At 42.1% G+C, this 21,071-nt stretch overlaps 1 protein-coding gene across 1 annotated transcript in view; it reads right to left on the reverse strand.

The window, feature by feature from the left end:
- Positions 1-1,558: 1,558 nt before the first annotated feature.
- The window catches only part of LOC105691222 (eukaryotic translation initiation factor 5B), a 57,454-nt gene continuing 37,941 nt past the window's right edge, over positions 1,559-21,071 (reverse strand). The window contains exons 17-18 of the mRNA XM_012409559.3: positions 18,843-19,004; positions 1,559-9,512 (exon numbers count right to left, since the gene is read on the reverse strand). Coding sequence (XP_012264982.2) covers positions 9,405-9,512; positions 18,843-19,004 — 270 coding nt within the window. The 3' untranslated portion in view covers positions 1,559-9,404. The remainder of the gene's footprint in view (positions 9,513-18,842; positions 19,005-21,071) is intronic.

A 21,071-nucleotide genomic window follows, 5' to 3' on the forward strand; every position in this document is an offset into this window, starting at 1 on the left:
TCTCTCCGTCCTTGTCTGAGGCACTGCTCGCCCCGACCTTCCTTCTCTCTCTTCACTACCGTATTCGTGTCACGCGCGCACATTTACACGCCAAAAACTCGCGACCGGTCCCCAAGTGCGTAGAGTACCGCGCCAACTCCACCACCGTACTACACACAATCGACGCCTCCGCCTCCTCCGCCTCCAACACCAACACGCTTCCACAACTCTTGGGCTCAACTCCGGTACCTTCACGACCGACGACGACGATCGGGGGATACGGGGGGTGGGGGGGTCACACACGGGGGCAGAAAAGGTTCCGCATATAGACTTCTTTTATTTTATTCATCGCTTCATCCCTCCTCTTTGATCTCGATTCTTCGCACCGGGGGTGTTTTGTTTCAGACCGTGTTACTCTATTCTCTCGTATTGCGGAGAAACACTTCGTTAGGGCACAAAGTCTTCTCACCTCTGGAGCAACACCGGTTTGTTTTATAAAAATTCACTCTGTTCTCCCCGTAGAACATATGTGACATTATTTATCAATGTTCCTTTACGGAAAATATGCGGAAACACAAGACACAAAATCACTGTTATTTATTTATTTGTTTAGCTTCAATGTCTCGAGCTTCGTGTCGACCGATTTGTGTATTAATGAATAAACACAGGTCACATGGGCATTTCGAAAACTGTATGACTTTCAATATACGTCAAATCTTCTTCTGGATTCGTCGATCGCAGTTTCTCGTTTTTTTTTTCGGTCGATATTCAAAACGGAAGTAAATTGCGACGATTGTTTGAACAAATCGTCGGTTGTAAGTAGAAACAAAGACGACGTCGAATAATTTCTGTATTTCGAAATACGATGAGCGAGCAAATCGAGAGACAGAGAGAGAGAATGATAAAGAGGGGTTGAGATGCAGGGGGGTGGCAAGGGTAGGATAGAGCAGAGCGGAAGGGCACGTGTCTCTCTTGTGAATAAACGTTCGTGCTGAAGATTCCTCGTATCGCTTATGTATTTCAACGAATACTGAGAGCATTCAGGTTTACCGACTAACCGAGTAACAAACCGAAGGGGAACAACGACGATGGTACAACGTATCGTTTGATAATTTCAGCTGGCCTCGGCGGCCATGTCGGTGTAACCGAGGCGTGGATCTTGTAGCGGCTGCTTGGTGCTGCTGCTGGTTCGGTACACTCACTTCACTAGTTGGAAGGCACTCTCCGCTCTGCTTTGCTACGTTCTTTCTATATATATATACAACATAGGCATATGTATCTATCCCTCTCGCACGCACACTTTGAAGAATCGTTAGCTTTCCCCGTTTTTCTTTTTTTTTCTATTCCATTTCCTCCTTACTTTATCTTCTCGTTTCGTTTTTTTTTTTTTCACTTCCGACCGTAGAGAGATACGTACGAATAAAAATAAGTGAATCGAGAAAAACCTCTTTACTACGGTCGATTTATTATTATAAACTTGTTTTTACGTTTCTTCGTCTAACGTGTATAAACTGTCACTGTAAATATAGTCTGACTATATTTAGAATTGACAAGGGAATAGAAAATAAATAAAAGAAACTTTCGTATTTAGTTATTATTTATTAATAGTTGTCCGTTCGCACTGGCATAGTACAAGAGGTTTTAAAAAACTCGATTTATTCCTAACATCACTCTTGGGCGCGCAGCGTCACACTCGCGACGGATACTTGCTCGTTTCTGAAGCCGGGTTCTCCGAGTCGCCACGATCGCCGTTCGCTGTTCGCTTGTTCCTCTCCAAAGGGATGGAAGGGGTAGGAAAGGGAGGGAGACGAGCGACCGAAACCGCCGAAGAGGAGAGCGAAGAGGGGAAACAGCTAAGCAAGGCGGGTTCTGTGCTCCGTTCTTCCCGCTGCCTGCTGCCGTTGCCTTTCCTTCGAGCTGCCGCTGATGCTGCCCGCCGCTGCTGCTCTTGCTCTTGCCATTGCCCCAGAGGGACACAGGGGAGATCGGTAACGCGCGTGCGCGACTTTTTAACTCCCCCTCCCTGCCGCTGAAACAACCCGCAACTTTCAACCCCTCCTGCCCCCCGAACTTCAGCGCCATCGGTAAAAGAGCAAGAGATTGCCCCGATGCCCCGCTCTCTACACCGCGGGACGCGGCGACGTACGCTGTTGCTGCTGCTGTCGGTCGCTCGCTCGGTCGCTTGTCCTGCACGGGGACCGTGATACTCCATTCATGCTCATGTTGGCTACAACTTCGGGATCGTTCGGATTTTTCCGTACCACTTCGCGCTCTACATCCTCTTTTAAACTCGTAGCTCGGTCACGTTCTCTGGTATACAGACTTACACACTCGCCTCGTCGTCTCTCGAACCGTTTTTTCTTTTGATTTTCCTTTTCTTTATTTCATTCTCTCGGTCTCTCCCTTTTCCCCCTGCGCCGCCTGTTCGGCGCTCTTTTTCTCTCTCTTTTCTCTGGACCGTATCGGTGTAGGGTGCTCATTCTGTACGCTCTGGCCTTTGAGTGTCGACTCTAGAGAGAATCGAGAGAGCAAGAAACGAAACGAAGCGTGGCGAGATGAAGCCAGCCAGAGGCATGTGAGTCGGTATCGAACTCACCGATACCGCCAAATAAACGACGGACCTTCGTCTCATGCGATTGTAAAACAATTCACCTTCGGGGGTGCACGTTGTTCCATGTACAGGATTTCCTCCGCACCCTTTTTTTCCTCATAATTTTAGAGTCCAATTATCGCGCGGGATCCGCATGACTTCAATGTTCATCTTATTGCAGCGTCGGACTTAATTCAAGTTTAAACACCACGCCCGCTTTTAACAGAATAATGAATCTATTTAAAGAATGAACTAATAAGGTTGACTGAGGCGACGCTTATGACTATACTTAGCATAATATGACAGCTTCCGCGTGGGAAGTAGTTCAAGGCTTGGGTCTTCCATTTCTAGTGCGTGCGTCTTACGCGATTTCCAAAACAAGTCATAGTACACGCCGAAGATCGTCGAAAGCGGTTATGTGTGGATTGTGAGTAAGAACGTAATTATTTGCTCGAAATTTGACCAACGGCTTTCGTCGATCGGTGTGATAAGGAACGAACGAGAATATCGCGCGCCACGCGGTCGGGAACAACAATAACAATAAGAGGACATTCGCGGAGCGTAACGTTCTTGTAAATGTAAGTTAATTAATCAATTAACCCTGTAATGACTATAAGAGCGAACGAGCGAGCCAAGAAACGGGATGATCTGGGTCCAAGAAAGCCGCGTGGCTATCAACGGCATTCCACGTAAGACAAATATTCTCGAATGCCCGTATAAAAGTATTATTATTCCGTCTCGTGTCAGGTATACTATACACACCGTGTTCCGAGGTGACTTCTATAAACTACCGAGACGCAGCGAACGTACTATGAGAAAATTTTTATATCCGAGTAAAAGTGCCTATTTATTAATTATAATCTTCGTAACGATCCGGCAACACGCATGCACGTCCTGCACTCGCTATACTCGTACGTACTGTTATTATTATCGCCGTAGCTGTCATTATGGGTATATAGGATCCAAACTATCCGAACGTTCGAATAAATAGATACCTTATTCCAGACTCTTAGTATACGTTTTCTTTGCGGCACCACGGGCATCACCTCCGATCAGCGGCAGCTCCGGGCGGGGAAAGAACATCAAATAAATTATCTACATTTTCATCAACCTCCGACTCACCGCCTCTTTTTAATGCCTGTATCCTTGTCAAGGTCAAACCCGTGCGGTTGGAGTAGATACAAGACTTTCCCACACCCAGTCGTAAACCCACGAATACATTCGTTGGTGCGCATATGCCGTACAGGTATTAACGCTATTATACCTAGGCGATAGACGACGCGTAGCCATGTGATACATCCGTATACTATACGGTTGTACATATATTGTACGTACGTACGTACGTACGTATATTCATTCACAGCGCAGCGCACGGAATACAGATAATGCAACTGATACGTGCCTTCGGTCGCGTATTACGTAGGTATACACGTTGCATATTTATCTTGCTGTGTTCTTTTTTCATTCTGTTTTTCCTCGCAGCTCGAATCATTTCCTGTTTTCAGAGGGTGTGAGAAGTGTACGTTCGATGCATTCGTCGTACGTGTACGCTGCATGGGTACGTACGTAAATACGTGTGATATATGCACGAAAAGCGCAACGCCGAGGGATGCAGGTTACGGGTGAACGGTTGAGTGCGACGAAAAGCGCGAAAGTCAATTTCTACGTCATCGACGACTCCGCGAGGGAGAAACCGCACATTTTTTGGGCGATTTTGACGAGATACGGGGTGACTCCAGGGCGATATTCTCTTTCGACGGAAAAACAATACATTGAAAATAAGATGACGATATTCGAATCGCGATTCGCAATGAATAATTAGGCACCTGGTTGCGCCGATAACAAGTTCGTCGTTACTGACGCGGATATGTATGAGTGATATATCCGGAATAATATACACGTGTCCAGTATTAAAAGTTCCCATACTTCGCGAGATATACATACGGGTCCGTATAATGCAATGCGCATTTACGTTACACGTGTTCAAATGCCTATCGGTATACACGCAAGTATAGCTGGACGCATAAACTGCACAAAAGTTTTTATGCGAATAATCATGTAGGCCAGCGAAACCTAGGCCGCTTATAAGGACAGTACATACAAAATACCGTTTGGCAACCTACGCGTATTTAACCAAACTATTATTATCTGTATACGATGTACGTACGTTTCGGTTACCGGAAGTTCGTGGGTGAAGTTTAAAAAAAGGTTATTCTCGAAACTTTACAGAATCCGTATAAAATTTTTTACGACTCGCGAAACTCAGATGTGTTTTTGCCTCTCACTGAGAATATGAGATAGTGAAACGTATGATCATCTGCAAAATCGCTACACCTCTCGCAGAACTTCTCATTACATCGCTCTGTATGCGCTATAGGAAAGGCAGCAGCGAAGTCCGTTTTTCTTTTCCCATAAAGTATGGACGTGCGGATGACGGACCTCGTTCGTTTCTACATAAATAAGTATCTATGTGAAACGTAAAAATCGCGAGGAACGTTCCTCACCATTGCGACAAACAGAAGCTAATGGCAACGAGAAGTGTAGCGATGTGCGAAGCAACTCCATCGACACATATGAATGAATACGGACGAATGAATGAATTCACTTAGCGTCGAGGCGCGCCGCGCGTATAGGACGACGTGTGAATGATGTTTGATCGAATTCGAGTTCCGTTCTAATCCGACGCTACGTACTAGCAGTATGCCTTCTGGTTCGTTATTACCGTTATACAAGGACAAGTTCGTTATGTACCAGTAGTATTGGTAGACAGATTACGCGCGGAGTTTCTTACGTAAGTGTCGTGCGTACATGAACGTTACACATATTCGCTTCGACGTTCACTGGTAGTGGTCGTGACGGTCAAGACGCGTTTATTGTCCATTGAATAGAACGCGATGTCTTGCAAATTTCATTCATGGAAATTCTCGTGTAATAGGAAAGGAACTTCGTATTTAATGTAGTCGCGTTTGAACAACAACAACCGGCAGCGTCAAAAACCCGCGAACGCGAGTCGCTTCTTCCGTCAGTGGTAACGCGTACGTATACGTATATTAATCACGTCTGTATATCCTTCACCGTTAACACGTATCACGTTACACATATGTGAGCGTTAACGATATATTGTAATCGTGCGATATATGCGGATGATATTGTATCAATAGATAAATATCGATATGTTATAGGCGCGCAACTATATATTCATAGTTCGGAGAACGCCTACGCGCAATATACGTGGAGATAACATCGCCGAGATATTAAACTACACGAAATCCAAACATATATGTATATTTTAACACCTCACTCCGTACGCAGGTTTTCACTTTGGCCAAATAATACTATTATAAAACTTACATCGGTCGGTCGGAAATCAGAAAAAACAGATATGGAATGGTTGTTGCGATAACTGGGGGGGGCGAAAATTTCATATCTTTCTGATCGCTCGAGCGACTGTTTCTCTACATATTTTGTCCTCAGAAAAGACAATTTTGGGAAAATGATTAACTGGTGATAACTCGATCGTTGCAATTTCAAGATCAATTCAGACCATTATGTAGATGCGTTAAATATAAAGTAGACGTACTAATCAACTAGAACCTGCACTGCCTTGAAAAATAGCGATAAATAAATAAACGTGTTTCTCAAATCAATGAAAAAAATCAAAACAGTTTGTGGAATTTTCAGGTGATTAAAAGTATACATATATACGTTTAATTTTAGTTCTTTCGTTTTTTTCTCGCATTTTTTATTTCGCCTAACATTCATTGTTTCAATTTTCATTGCGAAGAATATGCAATCAGTTGTATATTCATTCGTTTTTTTTTTTTTTTGTTATTCATATTTCAAAATTCCCTTTGTTCTTTTGATTTTTGTTTTTTTTTTTCTTAATCAAGAGTTCATTACATATAAAACACACACGCATACTTACATACATGTATTTTAATATGTTTACGGATGTATGGGTGCATGTCTATATACACGTACAGATAACTATGAGTATAGGTACATGACGTTTCACCCATTGTATAATTGTAGTAATTGCAGTAAGAATAATAATTAAAAATCATCATCATCATATCGGCGGTAATCATCATACGATTTCAATCGATGGGTGGCGATATGTACAATACACACGTACGTACCTATATAAACGCGCCTCATTATATATATTTATATAGCTGATACATACATACACATTACATATATAGAGTTCATATGTATTCTCTATATATGGGGCATTGAAACTTTCCACCCTCAATTCTTACTATAATTTTTTTTACTACTTTTTCTTTCCTTTTTTTTTGATACACGCATTGTGTCATGCAATTCTACTACGATTCGCATATATGTAATGAAAAAACAACAAAAAAAATAACTTGGATTTTTTTATTTCTGACAAGCTCGAGTCAACCGAGGAGTCAACCAACGGTATTCTTGTCACGTGTCGAGCTATACTTTTAATAAATTCGTTATCCTATACTATGTTCAACATAGCCCCCACGCGACACAATTCATTCTTCCGGTTTACTCCATTTTCTTTTTCTTTTTTTTTGTTCCGTAATTTTTTTCATCACCATACGAGGTACTCGCTAGCGGTTGCATGCGGCGAGCATAGTAACGTACGATCTCGGTATCCTCCACACTTAATTTTTCCTTGTCTAATAATGTTCTTTTCCTACCCCTCCTCGCAATTCACATTTTTATCGATATTATGAGGTGTTTTCAATAGTAATTAAAATTTTGCATCACCCTCTGAAATATATTAATTTATTTCCCTCCGCATCGCATCGCATCGCGTGGCGATATGAGAAATTATTGATTCGTGTGATTTGGATCGGGTGTGAGAAATTTGTTTGAAACGGAGAAAAATAAGATATAAAAAAATTTAACCGAATCATTGCGCGTACATACTGTAGTTATACATTATACATAGGTGTACTCATGAAATCTAAATTCATTCAAGGGGTAACGAAATTCATAGAAGAGAAAAAAAATACGAAAAAAAGTTTTTTTTTTCGGTGTTCGCCGTATATACATGCTATTTTTCATTCTAAAAAACCAACCGAGGCATACATAACTTCCTGTTTGACAATGAAAAGATAAAACAACGGCGCATAATACCAGGTGTCGAAAGTTTTATGACGCTGGATCATAACGATTCACGCTATCGAATCGCACGACTTTCATTGACATTATCAACGTTCACACATACGCATACGTCGCATACGCCTAGATACTCACGATTCGATCTCGAAAAGGATAATTTTTCCCTTATCGTTTTGTTCTTTCTACGTGTGCTATATAGTACATGTATTTACACATGCGTATTTATATAATCTAACAAAACATCCGGTCTTGCGGTCACTTCATGTGTGGAGATTTTGATAAGAATATTTAAACCAATTAAGTAAATATTTATAAGTGTATTACTTATCTATTATACAGTCGCATAATTGTAGAGCAGAATATGCTATATTACAAATGGATATTCTCTCAATACTGCGGCATACGTGTACACATGATTCAATCACAAGTGGTGTAGTTAGATACTACGTGATGAGATTTAGGTTGGCACTAAATATAACCCTAGGGGGAATTTACAGCAGTGCGCGGCAGAGGTAGGGATCGGGAGCGGTTCGATCTGCATCGATCGCACGTAAATTTCCGTTAGGGATATTTGATGCCAACTTATTTCTCATCGCGTTCCGTCTTATTCTGCCATTTATGATCTCTCCATGTGTACCCAATTCTTCGATTCTTTCGTCGCTCTCACATCCCCATGCAAAATGATATCTCTTCACTTCTTTAGATCTAATTTTTTTTTCGCTTTCATAACCTTATTTTCTCATCGAAGAGGCGTCTTCTTTTTCTAATAATAATGCAGATCTGAATTACGGTGTAATTTTGATGTATACATATGTAATTCAAATCAATAAACAAGAAACGCCATTTATCAGACATCTGCAGTTAATATAATGTGTATAGATAGAAATTCTCTTACAATAAAACGTCATGTTGTAACATAAATTCACCGTAGGTATATACCTATATGCGTTTAAATGTACATGAACCACGCTACGCACGCTTCCCGGAAGTGAAAATTAGTCGACAACTGTATCCGGTTGATTTATGAAATTATATGACTCCGTTATACTAAAAGTTTCGTAAGGCTCGCATATAATAATGCGTAGATAAAAATATGTTGTACATACGCATGGACGCATATACATAGAAAATTAGTCATGTCATGAGGGGGCAGAAGAGGAAAACTTCAAAATTCATTGACAAACCTTCACGCCGAAATACTGTACACATATCTATAACATAGCCTCGCACAAGATAATAATCCGCGATCAATTTTACCTCTTCACCTTTCAATTTCCGAATCACCCCGTGTATATATATGTGTATGTGCTTCCTGTTTTAAAATTTATTACTATTACTATTACTATTACTAGTATTATTATTATTACGATGATTCCTGTGGGATATTTATGTGTATGTGTTAATGAGAGGGTATAGGTATATCTTGAGACACTATATACGTGTGTCGATGAGAGAATAGTACACGTGTACTTATGCATATGTAATACAACGTGATTTCGGTCATTGCGCGTCGTGAATCAGGACGACTTCATAAGCGAACAGTAGATATTGAAATAGGGGTGGGTATACTGTATTCGTTTATGTGATGTGGTATGACTTTTTTCGCGATAATCGTATTACCTATGTACGTGATTTGTAAATCATACTCGTACATTATAGTCGTATTATATTTACCGTTAATCTCGATCAATTTGTATCGTATATTATATGCATAAAGCCTTATCTCTTACGACTAGAGAATTTGGAAGAGCTTTTTCAATTCGACCATCAATTGCCAATCGGTTTTGTGAAGATCGTCCCTAAAGTAATCCTTGCAGGCGTCGATACTCTGTCTGCTTATCTGTAACAGAAAAATTGGAAGAGAATTGAAAAAAAAAACGGAATAAAAACCAAGCAAATGAAACTATCATTTGTCGATTTGTACATTTTTTCCCACACGTTCGCCTCCTCCATATCCGGTAATTTTTTATTTTCTTTCTTTCTTTTATTCATCGAAGTATGCTAGGAGGGCATATCGATCGGGAGTTGGAGAGTATATAGAAGTGCACGTTTAGAATCTATTTCGACGAGCGATGATGGTAATGGGATAAAAATATACTCCTTTGGTTCTGGCCCTCGAGTTCTAGGGCGGAAGTTGAGTCGGTTAGATTTAAAAAAGTAGAAAATCAGAGAGTATAAGAGGAGAGCGAAACCGACTTACGGTTTTATATCTAAGGATGAGAAAAAAGAACAAAGAAGAAAAGGAAGACAAGATATCAAGAAACCGAGAAAATAGGAGAGAGAAATGGAGTAAGAAAGCGGGTGACTGCTGGAATATTTGGATGTACAAAAAAATTATATAACATATTACGATGTAAGAAATGATATTTGCGATGCACCATTGTCATCGAATTAAAAAAGTTCTGGTCCCACTCGATTCGCATGTGATATAGGAGCGTTATAATACAGGTAATTCGCGATTTGATTTGCGATGAATTATATACAATAGGGTGAGTTGAAGGAATTTTTTTTTTATTTTCTTAGCATGGGGACAAAATTTGTACCTTATAAAAAAAGAACATTTTGAGGTAGCCCACTCGTTTTTTGAATAACTAATTAATCAAGTGGGGTACTTCTAGCAAAAAAATGTTTTCCACCTAATGATTACTCAATCGATTGCATGAGTAGATGATTTTGGCTTTCAGATTTGGATTCCTGAGCTGATTATATGTGAGATTACCCATCAAAAGTAAAAAAAAAAATCGATTTTTGGGCCAAAAGTAAAGTAGTTTGAAAATTGATTGTATTACACTTTTCTGACGTATTTTGACCTCAGAAATCCGAATCTGAAAGAAAAAATGATCTATCTCTAAAATTGACCGAGTTATCGCCAATTTTCAGCTTTTGGGGGTCAAAAATAAAAAATTCATTTTTTAGTGTATCTTTTTGTAATTTGAGCTCAGGAATCCGAATCCGGAAGAAAAATTGATCTATCTACCAAAATGACCGAGTTATCCCCATTTTTTCGCGATTTTTGGCATAAATTTGAGGATATCTCGAAGGGAAAAAATCGTAGCTCAATTTTCTCAACGGATTCGTGTTCCTGAGGTCAAAATACATAAGAAAAGTGCCATACGATCAATTTTTAAAAATAAAAATTTTTGGTCAAAATTTGAAAAAATCGTAAGGGGTACCCCTTGGAAAAATCTCAAATTTTGGCCAAAAATTTTTATTTTTTAAAATTGATCGTATGGCACTTTTCTTATGTATTTTGACCTCAGGAACACGAATCCGTTGAGAAAATTGAGCTACGATTTTTTCCCTTCGAGATATCCTCAAATTTATGCCAAAAATCGCGAAAAAATGGGGATAACTCGGTCATTTTGGTAGATAGATCAATTTTTCTTCCGGATTCGGATTCCTGAGCTCAAATTACATTTAAATAGATTAAAAAATGAATTTTTTATTTTTGACCCCCAAAAGCTGAAAATTGGCGATAACTCGGTCAATTTTGAAGATAGGTCAATTTTTCTTTCAGATTCGGATTTCTGAGGTCAAAATACGTCAGAAAAGTGTAATACAATCAATTTTAAAACTACTTTACTTTTGGCCCAAAAAACGATTTTTTATCTGCTCAAAAATCGATTTTTTTTCGGTTTTTCAAGGGTAATCTCACGTATAATTAGCTCAGGAATCCAAATCTGAAAGCCAAAATCATCTACTCATCCAATCGATCGAGTAATCATCAATTATTCGCTGTTGGGAGCAGAAAAATTAAGACATATCGATTGGTTTTAGTCGTAGACCCACTTTGATTCGTCGCAATCCATCTATGGGTCGAAATATTTGAATTTCTCGGTCTACAAGAGAGCCCGAGCTTTGCTGGAGTCAGGTAGCCACGGGCGCGCGGTTTGTTTTGGGGCGTCACCTCTGCTCAGCCCTGAAGGTGACGTCTCACAACAAAGCGCTACGCTGCTAGCTGCGCTGATTCCAGCTTAGCTCGGGTTTGCTCGTAGACCAAAAAATTCGAATATTTGGAGCAGACATATCCTCAAATTTATGGTAGAAATCGCGAAAAAATGGGGATAAATCGGTCAATTTTATAGATGTGTTTGTGAAACACATTTGAAAATTTTCTTTTTTTATAATGTACAAATTCTGCCCCCTTGCTAAGAAAATAAAAAAAAAAAAAATATTTTTCAACCCACCCTACATATGTATGTACGTACACGGGGTTGCGTGCAGGTAGCGATGTGTCTAGTCACCGTGCAGCGCAGAGGGAACATGAGTTGTAAATTTGTTATTTTTTAAATTCGTTTTTTTTTTCCTTTCTGTCTCACTCTGTCCATTATCCGCTTGGCCGCGTCCCACGCGACCGATCGATCGCTCTTTTCATTCATAAATTTGACGGTTGTTTGCAGCTGTATCGCACAGCACCTGATCATAAGAATAGCAATTTATGATAAAGATATAGTCGCGTTGATGTCGGGATTTTTGATATTAAAAAAAAAAGAACACGACAGAAAGAAAAAAATAAAGATAAGATAAGACAAACTCTTTTTCGACGAGGATCATTAGTCGGCGATTTTGTACAAGTCATTGGCTGTAGGTATTTTTTTATCGATTGTCTTGTTCGAAGTTTTTTTTTTTTTTCGAGATTACAACGCGATGCAAGGCTTTGAGAACGCGGTATGGAAAACAGGAAACAAATACGTCGCGGTTTTGTCAAATCCTCCGTGATTTTTTTCTATCCTTTTTCCTCTGATAAAATCTCTTTCATGGTCAAGCGACCAATGTGTAGATACAACTGATATAATCGAAGATAAAAGAAGCCAAAGTCATCCACATTTATGAGAATCGTTTTTTTCTATTCTTCCTTTTTTTACGATCGAGAGGAAGAAGGTGAGGAAGTTTCGTGTCGGTGTCGGTTCGAAAAGAAACCCGTGACACCGACGGACACGTGCCGTATAAGCAAGCTGTGGGGAGAAATTCTTTGAAAACCGGAAGTAGGCGAAGGATGCAACCGGAAGAGAGCGGCGCGAAGGCAAAAAGACAAGGAGTCAGATGCACGTGTATGCACAGCCTCATGGGAGGTGAGGTAGTGGTAGAGGAAATAAGTGGTAAGATTGGACGGACAGGTGGTCACCGGACGTGAATCTTTCTTCCTTCCTCCGATCAACCGGTCTTTGCATACTAAAAAGGGAGCGTAGGATGACAAAGGGCGTTGACTAAATCCCAAGAAGTATAAGGACGTACATCAATTTAGCTTGTGAACTCGGATTCCTGAGCGTGAAATAGATGAGAATACCACATAAGCCTGACAATGAATGGAAAGAAATGTTGCGTCTTGGGGCCGGGATCAAAGTGGTTTTAAATTTGATTATATGACACTCTATTGACGCAATTCGATCTCAGGAACACGAATCTAAAAGCTAAATTGATCTACGAATTTTTCTCATCGAGATATCCCCATTTTTCTGCTTCAAAAAGTGAAAAATTGGCGATAACTCGATCATTATCGCAAGAGGAGGAAAAAGAAAAAAAAATGCCAAAAACGGAAATGGGAAGTAACGAAGTGTAGGTGTGGAAATGGGGAGGTCGCAGCGTCTCGGGGAGACCGCAGATCGTCGCCATGGGAACTATGACGTCACTCGAGTCCCGGTGACCTAATTCTCCAGGGATTTGTCCTTAGAGTTCTCACCCATGAACCGAGTTACGACGTGCGTCGCTGTGTGTGTACCTACGCGTAATTCCGAATCCTCAAACTTCGCATTCCTCGAAGCGCGTCGCGATCACAATTGAATTCTGTGCAATGGTAAAAAAGAAACTCGAACGAACGACGTTAGCCGGTACCACCGCCGTGTTACACGAACGTATGTAAATGAACGTGACGCCACGCCGGTATTGCCTCGGCGCGACTTCAGCTGCCCAGTATAATATTTCTGTATACTGGTTTGTTCGACGGGTACGTATGTGTCCTGGGAGAGTAAGTTCGGCAACCGGATTTCGAATGTTATAAAGAGAAAAACTGGAGATCAGACTGCAGCGTGTTTCCTGTCCGCAGATGGTGCATAGTCGGTTGATGCTGCGGCTTGCCTCATCCTCACTTTTTTTGTACGCGTGAAATATAAAGTCGTAAGTACATCGTCTCATGGTTATAATATTTCCTCGTCGCGGCCAAGCGTAATACTCGACTTGGACTTATCATCAAGTTTTCTGGATATATTAATACAGCGTTTATCTTCAACTGCGCGGACGATTGAATGGATGAAAGAAAAAGAGAAAAAAGAAAAAAAGGAGAAGAAAAGAAAGGGAAAACCAGAAGAACGGAAGAGGCAGCGAATTCCGAACAAAGCTTCCACTTCTCGCAATTATTATAAAACGTTCTCGAGAGCTCCACTTTTCTGTATACCCGTGATCGTATACGTACGGTATATTGTATAAAGAGTGTCGCTTCGCCTGGGATATTTTCATTGAGGACAAAGTTGACCCGATTCTCTCGGCTCCGGGGCGTTGCTAGGGGGATGGAATTACGTCAGAGGTATATCCAGGTTCGCGTAAGGATCCCCTCGCAACCTCGAGTAGGGACCGTCGAATTTCAAAGATCCGCGTAAAGAGCGATGGCTGCGAATAATAGACTCGTACCATTCATTCTCTCATCGATGAAAGAAACAGAAGTAGCAAAATGGAAACTTGAAAATTATGGACGTCGCGCTCGGACAATCGAGTAAAATGAAAGAACAAAAAAAAAAATATTCATCAATTACGAAACGTACGAAGAGCGGTGGAGAAAAGCTTGTTCGTCGCACGCGGTTTTCTCGAGTCCATCGCTATTATCGCGGGGTATCATCCCCGTTTTGACCCAGTTAAGTTCGAAGCTCTCAATGAAATTCTGCTCCCCGTCCAGTTACTGGGTTACGAGCTCCACGCCGTCCGGATCCCTGCATCCCCGGGGCTCGGGCTACTCCCATGTACATTACGAGGTCAAAGAGTCGAAGTTTAGGGACCGTACGTCGGGGGATCCCGAACGTCTTCTGAATTCACGGCTTCGCCACCCAATGAGTGAATGGGAAATACCGAGTGGTAACGATGAATGAGGGACCGACCGAATGGGAAACGCTCTTACGCCGTAGACTTCATTCATTAAATTTTACACCCGATGTGTAACCGCGGCGATTCGTCATACCGTACTTCCGGTTACGGGACAACCGAATAATTGCGAACCCATAGAAAAATCGTGTTACACGAAAATTTGACGACCGAATGATTCCAGGTCGGAAATCGAGGCGTTCGGAAATACGTTGATTTTATCGAACCACGTGTAATATATTCCGTGGCATCGCCGCTGCAGAGTCAGAATGACGCAACGAATTTATATTTATATTTACTTAGGGACCTTCGAACGGATATCCGTTACAAGATCTTCTTTTTCCCAATACGTATGTATATATATATAGACACGTGAAAAATTTAACGCAGGAAATTCCGATCGGCAGCTCTCGTGTGATGCCTGGTATTTTAAATATAATTAATTAGTAACCACCGACAGACTCCTACAAATTCTATATGCGGCTACTAATTGTCAATGGTTCGTCGATAATTACTTGAGTTTTCGCGCATGTATAGGTGGGATAGGTGACGTCGTGGGCGTCATTGACAGAAGGAGCGTAGGGTAGACGGTAGTTTTCTATAAATGGAAGGTGATTAGACCCACGGGAGAAACGAGCTGGGGGGCTGCAGCGATGTGGCAAAGTGTAATAATACAAGCGTGCAAAAATGTGGGCGTGATATTGTTTTATTAGCGAAACAAACCCCGAGGTATGTGGGATACGCTCGCGAAGTCTCAGGTTATTTCCATATATCGTGCAAAGTTTAAGGGGTGTGGTACCCGCGCCTATATTTTTAAAGGCGTGTCCCATTACGCGAATTGACCGACTACGTTGGACTAGCCTTGCCTCACCCAGTCGACCAACATCGCATCGCGTATCACCAGAACCGACGACTACTATAACTTAACGTTATGTGCAGGAAATGCTTTGAAACGAGAAACTCTGAACTATATTTATAACAAAGAGAAAAAAGAGGATAAAAACCTGAGGAAACTAGAAAATCTCACACTTCATTTTCAGCTCATGTTCAAATCAGCTCCGAGATACTTTTTTGGTCACCTTGAGTGTGGAAATTGAACCGCTGCACATCCGAACCAACGAATTCGAATAAATCCAAAATGTCACAAAAATACTCGGAGGTATTGAGGGAAGATTTTCTCGAAGCTGGGAGAAAAAGAATTTTTTGTTGGCCATGTAATTTTCACGTAGATAGATATATATACATATATACATATTTCACGTTGACGTTGACCCCGTTTTATTTTCCGGGAGCACATTAGGAATAACTAAATGAAGCTACGCGCGTCATTCCTTGCTTCCTGGTTGAGCAATGTGCATATAGAGGCGTTTTTATAATTTTCTCTCCGTCAACGATTGGTGATTTTCTTTTTCTACCGATGTACCGGGTAGGTGTGTAAAATCTGTTCCGATTCCAGGCGAGATCGAGAGGTTTTCACTTCCCCCCCGTGAATTCCCATAATTTTAATTGCTTTCCCATAAGCAGGAACGGTCAACACGCCTCACGACCCGCACACCGTGGTTTTATGATGTTCGCTACCGCAGCAGCCCGCATGTAACAACTCCTCGCTCGCATGTACATCACACGGTCTTGAGTACATCGGGAGTAAGAGCAGCAAACGGATAAGAAAAAGAAGAAAATGAAGAGGAAGAAGTAGAGGCAGAGAAGAAAAGGATAAGAAGTCACGCATGCACGCACACCCGCATATCCCGTCAGGGCGTCGCCTGAATCTGATGGTCATCTCTTGTCGCGATCGTTATCTATTTGAAAGGGACGAATTGAGGGAGTGAAGATTGAGATTACAGATAACGTAGTTATTACGAGACTCTTCTGTATATACACACGATGTACGTATACACAAGTTGCACGCAAGAGTACAGAGAAAGAAAAAAAAATTGTATCATAAAATAAAATAGAACGTAAAAAAAGAGAGCCGAAGAAAATGGCACCCCCCTGAAGAAACCGAGGCGGTGGACAGGAAAGAAAATTGAAAACTACGAGAGGCGCCGAGGTCGAAAAAAGGGTTGACGTGTTAGAGATAGGTTGTACGAGTTAAATATAGTATCGTATATATTTATAACCGATGTAGGTATATATAAATATGGACGATGATTGAGAAAACCTGCATCCAGCTGATAGGACGCACAGCGTGGGTTCTCAATATGTGCACTGCAGAACGTTTTCATTAATAAATAGCTATATGTATATGGGTACGTGCACGCGGTACATTACAAATAGAATAGGTGCTCTTGCCTGATTTTCTACCCACTTATCAAACCGTGTCTATACCATAGAATCTATACCCACCCACCGGAACAACCTACGCCATATTTGCTAAGTTAGGATACGGATAGGTGCATAAATATCTACAGATTACACATGTGTACATATTTTGTATTTTATATTTTATATGGAACCGCGGAGCGTTCGCCGGCGCTGGCGTTGCTGCTGCGATATGTAAAATTTACAAGCGGCATGCCTCGCAGCTGCCGTAAGAGAGCACGAGGAAGGCTGCCGCTGCTGCTACTCAAAAGTCAACTTAACGTCAGATTTAAACGCGGTTAAATCGTTACGGAATACCATAGATCGTTAGTGTATAGAGACAAAGTCCACGTATCACCGTGTTAAAAGATTCACGACCAATGGGAACTCGAAGATCTCGCAAGCTTGCAAAACTCGCGAAATACGAGGTCACGAATGACGGATGGGTGTCAGTTTCGCGTCCTCGCGTTAAGTTCGAAACTTCCGTTTAATTTATATTCTGCGGGCGTGGGTCACAGGAGCCGCGTGGAATCGTTCGAATGAATTTAACGAACGAGAAAATGAAACTCCAAAGATTACGTGGGCGGAAGATCGGGATTAAAATCTCGGGATAAAACGTCGAAAAAACGTCAACAAGCTAAAACTTTCCCAAAGCACGAACGTCGGAGAATTCGGGGTGTTGCCTTTGAACCCAACGCACCCTTACGGATGCGTCGACGTCATTCATGGCGGCGGCAGCCAATCGGCGTTCACTACGAATACCCCTTCTACTATAATATCCGTAGCACCGGCATTGATACGAGAAAAAAAAACAACAATCGAGATCTTTTACAGAAAATTGATCTGGCAACGAACATGGAGATTATCTACTGAATTCTTCACGCAGGTGATAAGCGAAGAAATTTCGCAAGGCACAAAATATCAGGGGAGCTAAAGATCGTCGTACCACCGTACGACGTATAGCGACGTTTCCCACGTCGTTCGAGAATAGAATTCTAAAAAAAGAAGTCAAGTTTCATTGATCGTCGGACGGGTTTGGTTGCGCGTGTGAGAAGGTATGCGTGTACCATCGAACCTACGTCTGTGTCAGGTGTGTACATAAACTATCGCGTATATGTATCCACGGTTTGCCGAAGTTGCGAAATATATATGTGCGTGTATATGTATACCGACGAAGGATGGTGCAGTGTAGCCATTGGTCGAGACGAGTTTCGCAGTCGATTTCCGAACGAATTTATATCCTACTCGCCTCGCTGATGGCGAACCACAATTAGATAAAATAACGTCCCGGCGAGACTCGTAGTTGGAAGATATTAGGAATGGGGAAATTTTTCGCAGACCTCTTCGAGGCGTAAAAAGCAAAGAGAGAAGAGGAAATACGAAGCTGGGAACAGGTGTAGAAAAAAAACAAGAAAAGTATCAATTAAGTACACGTATACATAGGTATATACCATACGCCTATCTCGTTCTAACTGTAAAGAACGTTGAGGGGTTGTGCCGCCATTGACTCCGTTCATTGACGAATTTCAACGAACCAGTCGAGACTACTGCTCTCCCTCTTTTCTCTCTCTCTCTCTCCTCTTCTCCCTTAGCTTTCTCACTATATCCCCGAACGCCCACACTTGGATGCGCTCGGCTAAATTCAGAAAGTAAAGTTTCCCGCGGTCGCGGAGGACGACGAGGATATTCACAAGTAAATGGGATACGGGTACACCATACCCATGTACGTACGTACATACATATGTATGTGGCGAGGTAAGATCAGAATTTCGTAATCATTGATATGCGAAGAGGTATTTACCTTGCTGACGAGAAAATCTTTTTCGTCAAAATGTCGTCCGAACATTTTCGGGGCTTCGCCCGGTACCGATTCTATCTTTATGCAGACTTCCTGTCCTTTCCTCGCCGTTTCTACAGGCTTATGGTTGTACTCTATACTCGTGACAATTCCAAGATCGACGAACTGCAACAAATAACAAGAGAAGAAAAATAATAAAGAACTTTTGGCTTTTAAACAATTGCGGTGATTTATATCATTAAATACATAAATGCAGTTTATAATAACAATAATATATCATCGCGTAATGTGCCAGGAAGATGAAATATAAGAGAAGATTATATTTAACTTAATAAGAAAAGTAGGTACCTAATACTGTACGCGTTAATAAGACACAGTGAGTACAAAAGGCGAGTGAAAAATTCCGAAGCTTTTTTTTCTTTCGTACAAATTAAATAAAATTCTACATCCGAAAGTAGCCCGATGGCTTTTCCTCGCCGATCCGCAGACGACGACGTCGATTCATTCGCCCCCGCTATTACACGTGCCCGCCTCCGCAGCGGATTTTCACCCCAGAATCCAAATAAAGAAAAGAAAATAAGAAGAAGAAGAAGCGGAGAGGAAGGAGTGATAAAAATTGGCTAAAATCCTACGGGCGAGTATATGTATCGGATATTCTGAGGGCGTAATTGCGCAATTACCAGATTCTCTCGTGGCAGACGGCATCACGTCGCGTTGGAGCGATCCGACCGAACGACCGAACCGACCGGATCTCAAGATGGCGATGCTTTTCTACCAATTTTTCCCACGCCGGCAACGCGAGTCGACGTACGACGCGGACGCGTGGGCCAGATGTCATCCAGCTCCTTACAGTGCACGGTACGTACGGTACGACGCATAACACGCGAGTCGTCAAAATCGTCGGCGATGTTACACAGACGCGTCGACTCGTCGGGGGTCACCCCCGACGCGATTCCTCTTCCGATCGCGATTCCGCGTCGCGGCCAAACGGAGTTTTCCCTTCATCGAATCGACTTTGCAACAACAACGTCGATCGAACGACCGTCGTCGAATTTCGATCGGAAAGTGCGATGACTTTGACGTTGTACAATCCATCGGCAAGGGGCGACGGTTGGCGCGCGGGGTAAAGCGCAGCTAATCCTACGTATCCGATCCCACGGGGCCCACGCCCCTCGTTTCACCTGGTCGTACGTTTGATATACCTACGCATTTTACCGAGGAACGACCAGAAACGCCGATGGTGTCCCACCCACCAGCTGTAATTCTTCGCAGAGTCGTACGCGTTCCTTGTCAGAGCTTTCCTTCTCCGAATAACCGCGTTCGACTAACGTCCCCCCCTTTCGTCATCCTATAACCGGCGAAGCTATAAGGAGAACCGGAGGGAAAGGTATACCTCGTGAATACGCGTACCTAGGGTGTTGTACACGCTCTTGGAAAATTTGCGGAATTTCAATAGTACCGTTCGCTGATGCGATATCGGTCAATTTCGCGACCACGTACATGTACATTCGTCTGATTGCACAATAGGAGAGAAGGACCACCTGAACGACAATTTTAAAGGCGACGAATCCAACGGGCATTGTTTCGCTGAGAGGGAAAGAGAAATGTAGGTGTTCGTATACCTACGTATACCTATGTGTACATAAGAATGATGAAAAAAAAAAGAGACGGAGATAGAGGGGCCTGGATCTGGTCTCTAACGGCTCCTCGAAGACCTTATCCTGGCGGGGGGTCTGTGCCGGAGCGTCTGTTGTAAATTTGTTTTGTCACACCACCGAGGCTTTTATACGTGTCTTTCGCCTTACACCGCGACCCGCACTCTTCTTCCCTCCCCGAGCGTATTATACCGCAGCGTCGGGGCCACCGCACGTCGTGATAAAGGTGCCAAGGGTCCGAAACCCATACAGAGATCCGTGGGTAAGTGTGCCCGGTGGTTTGCCGGGTATATTAAATTATATTATATTAAATTATGGAGAATCCCGCTTCTTTCAGTTTTCCTCGAGTGTCGCCCCGGAGTACAATGCCGACGTCATACCTCCCTTACGATCTATGCCCGTGTACCTTCTCCTCATCCCCTTCGTCCAGAAAATTATCGTTGCAGCCCCGAGCGGTGAGCTGGCCTATCTCCAACTGTACCGAGGTATATAGATACGTATATAGATATTCATGTATATTGTATATATAAATATGCGCGTTTATATACTAATTTAAAAGCACTCGAAATAATCCCAC

This window comes from Athalia rosae, chromosome 5 (assembly GCF_917208135.1).
Source record: "Athalia rosae chromosome 5, iyAthRosa1.1, whole genome shotgun sequence".
In the NCBI taxonomy this organism is placed as follows: domain Eukaryota; kingdom Metazoa; phylum Arthropoda; class Insecta; order Hymenoptera; family Athaliidae; genus Athalia; species Athalia rosae.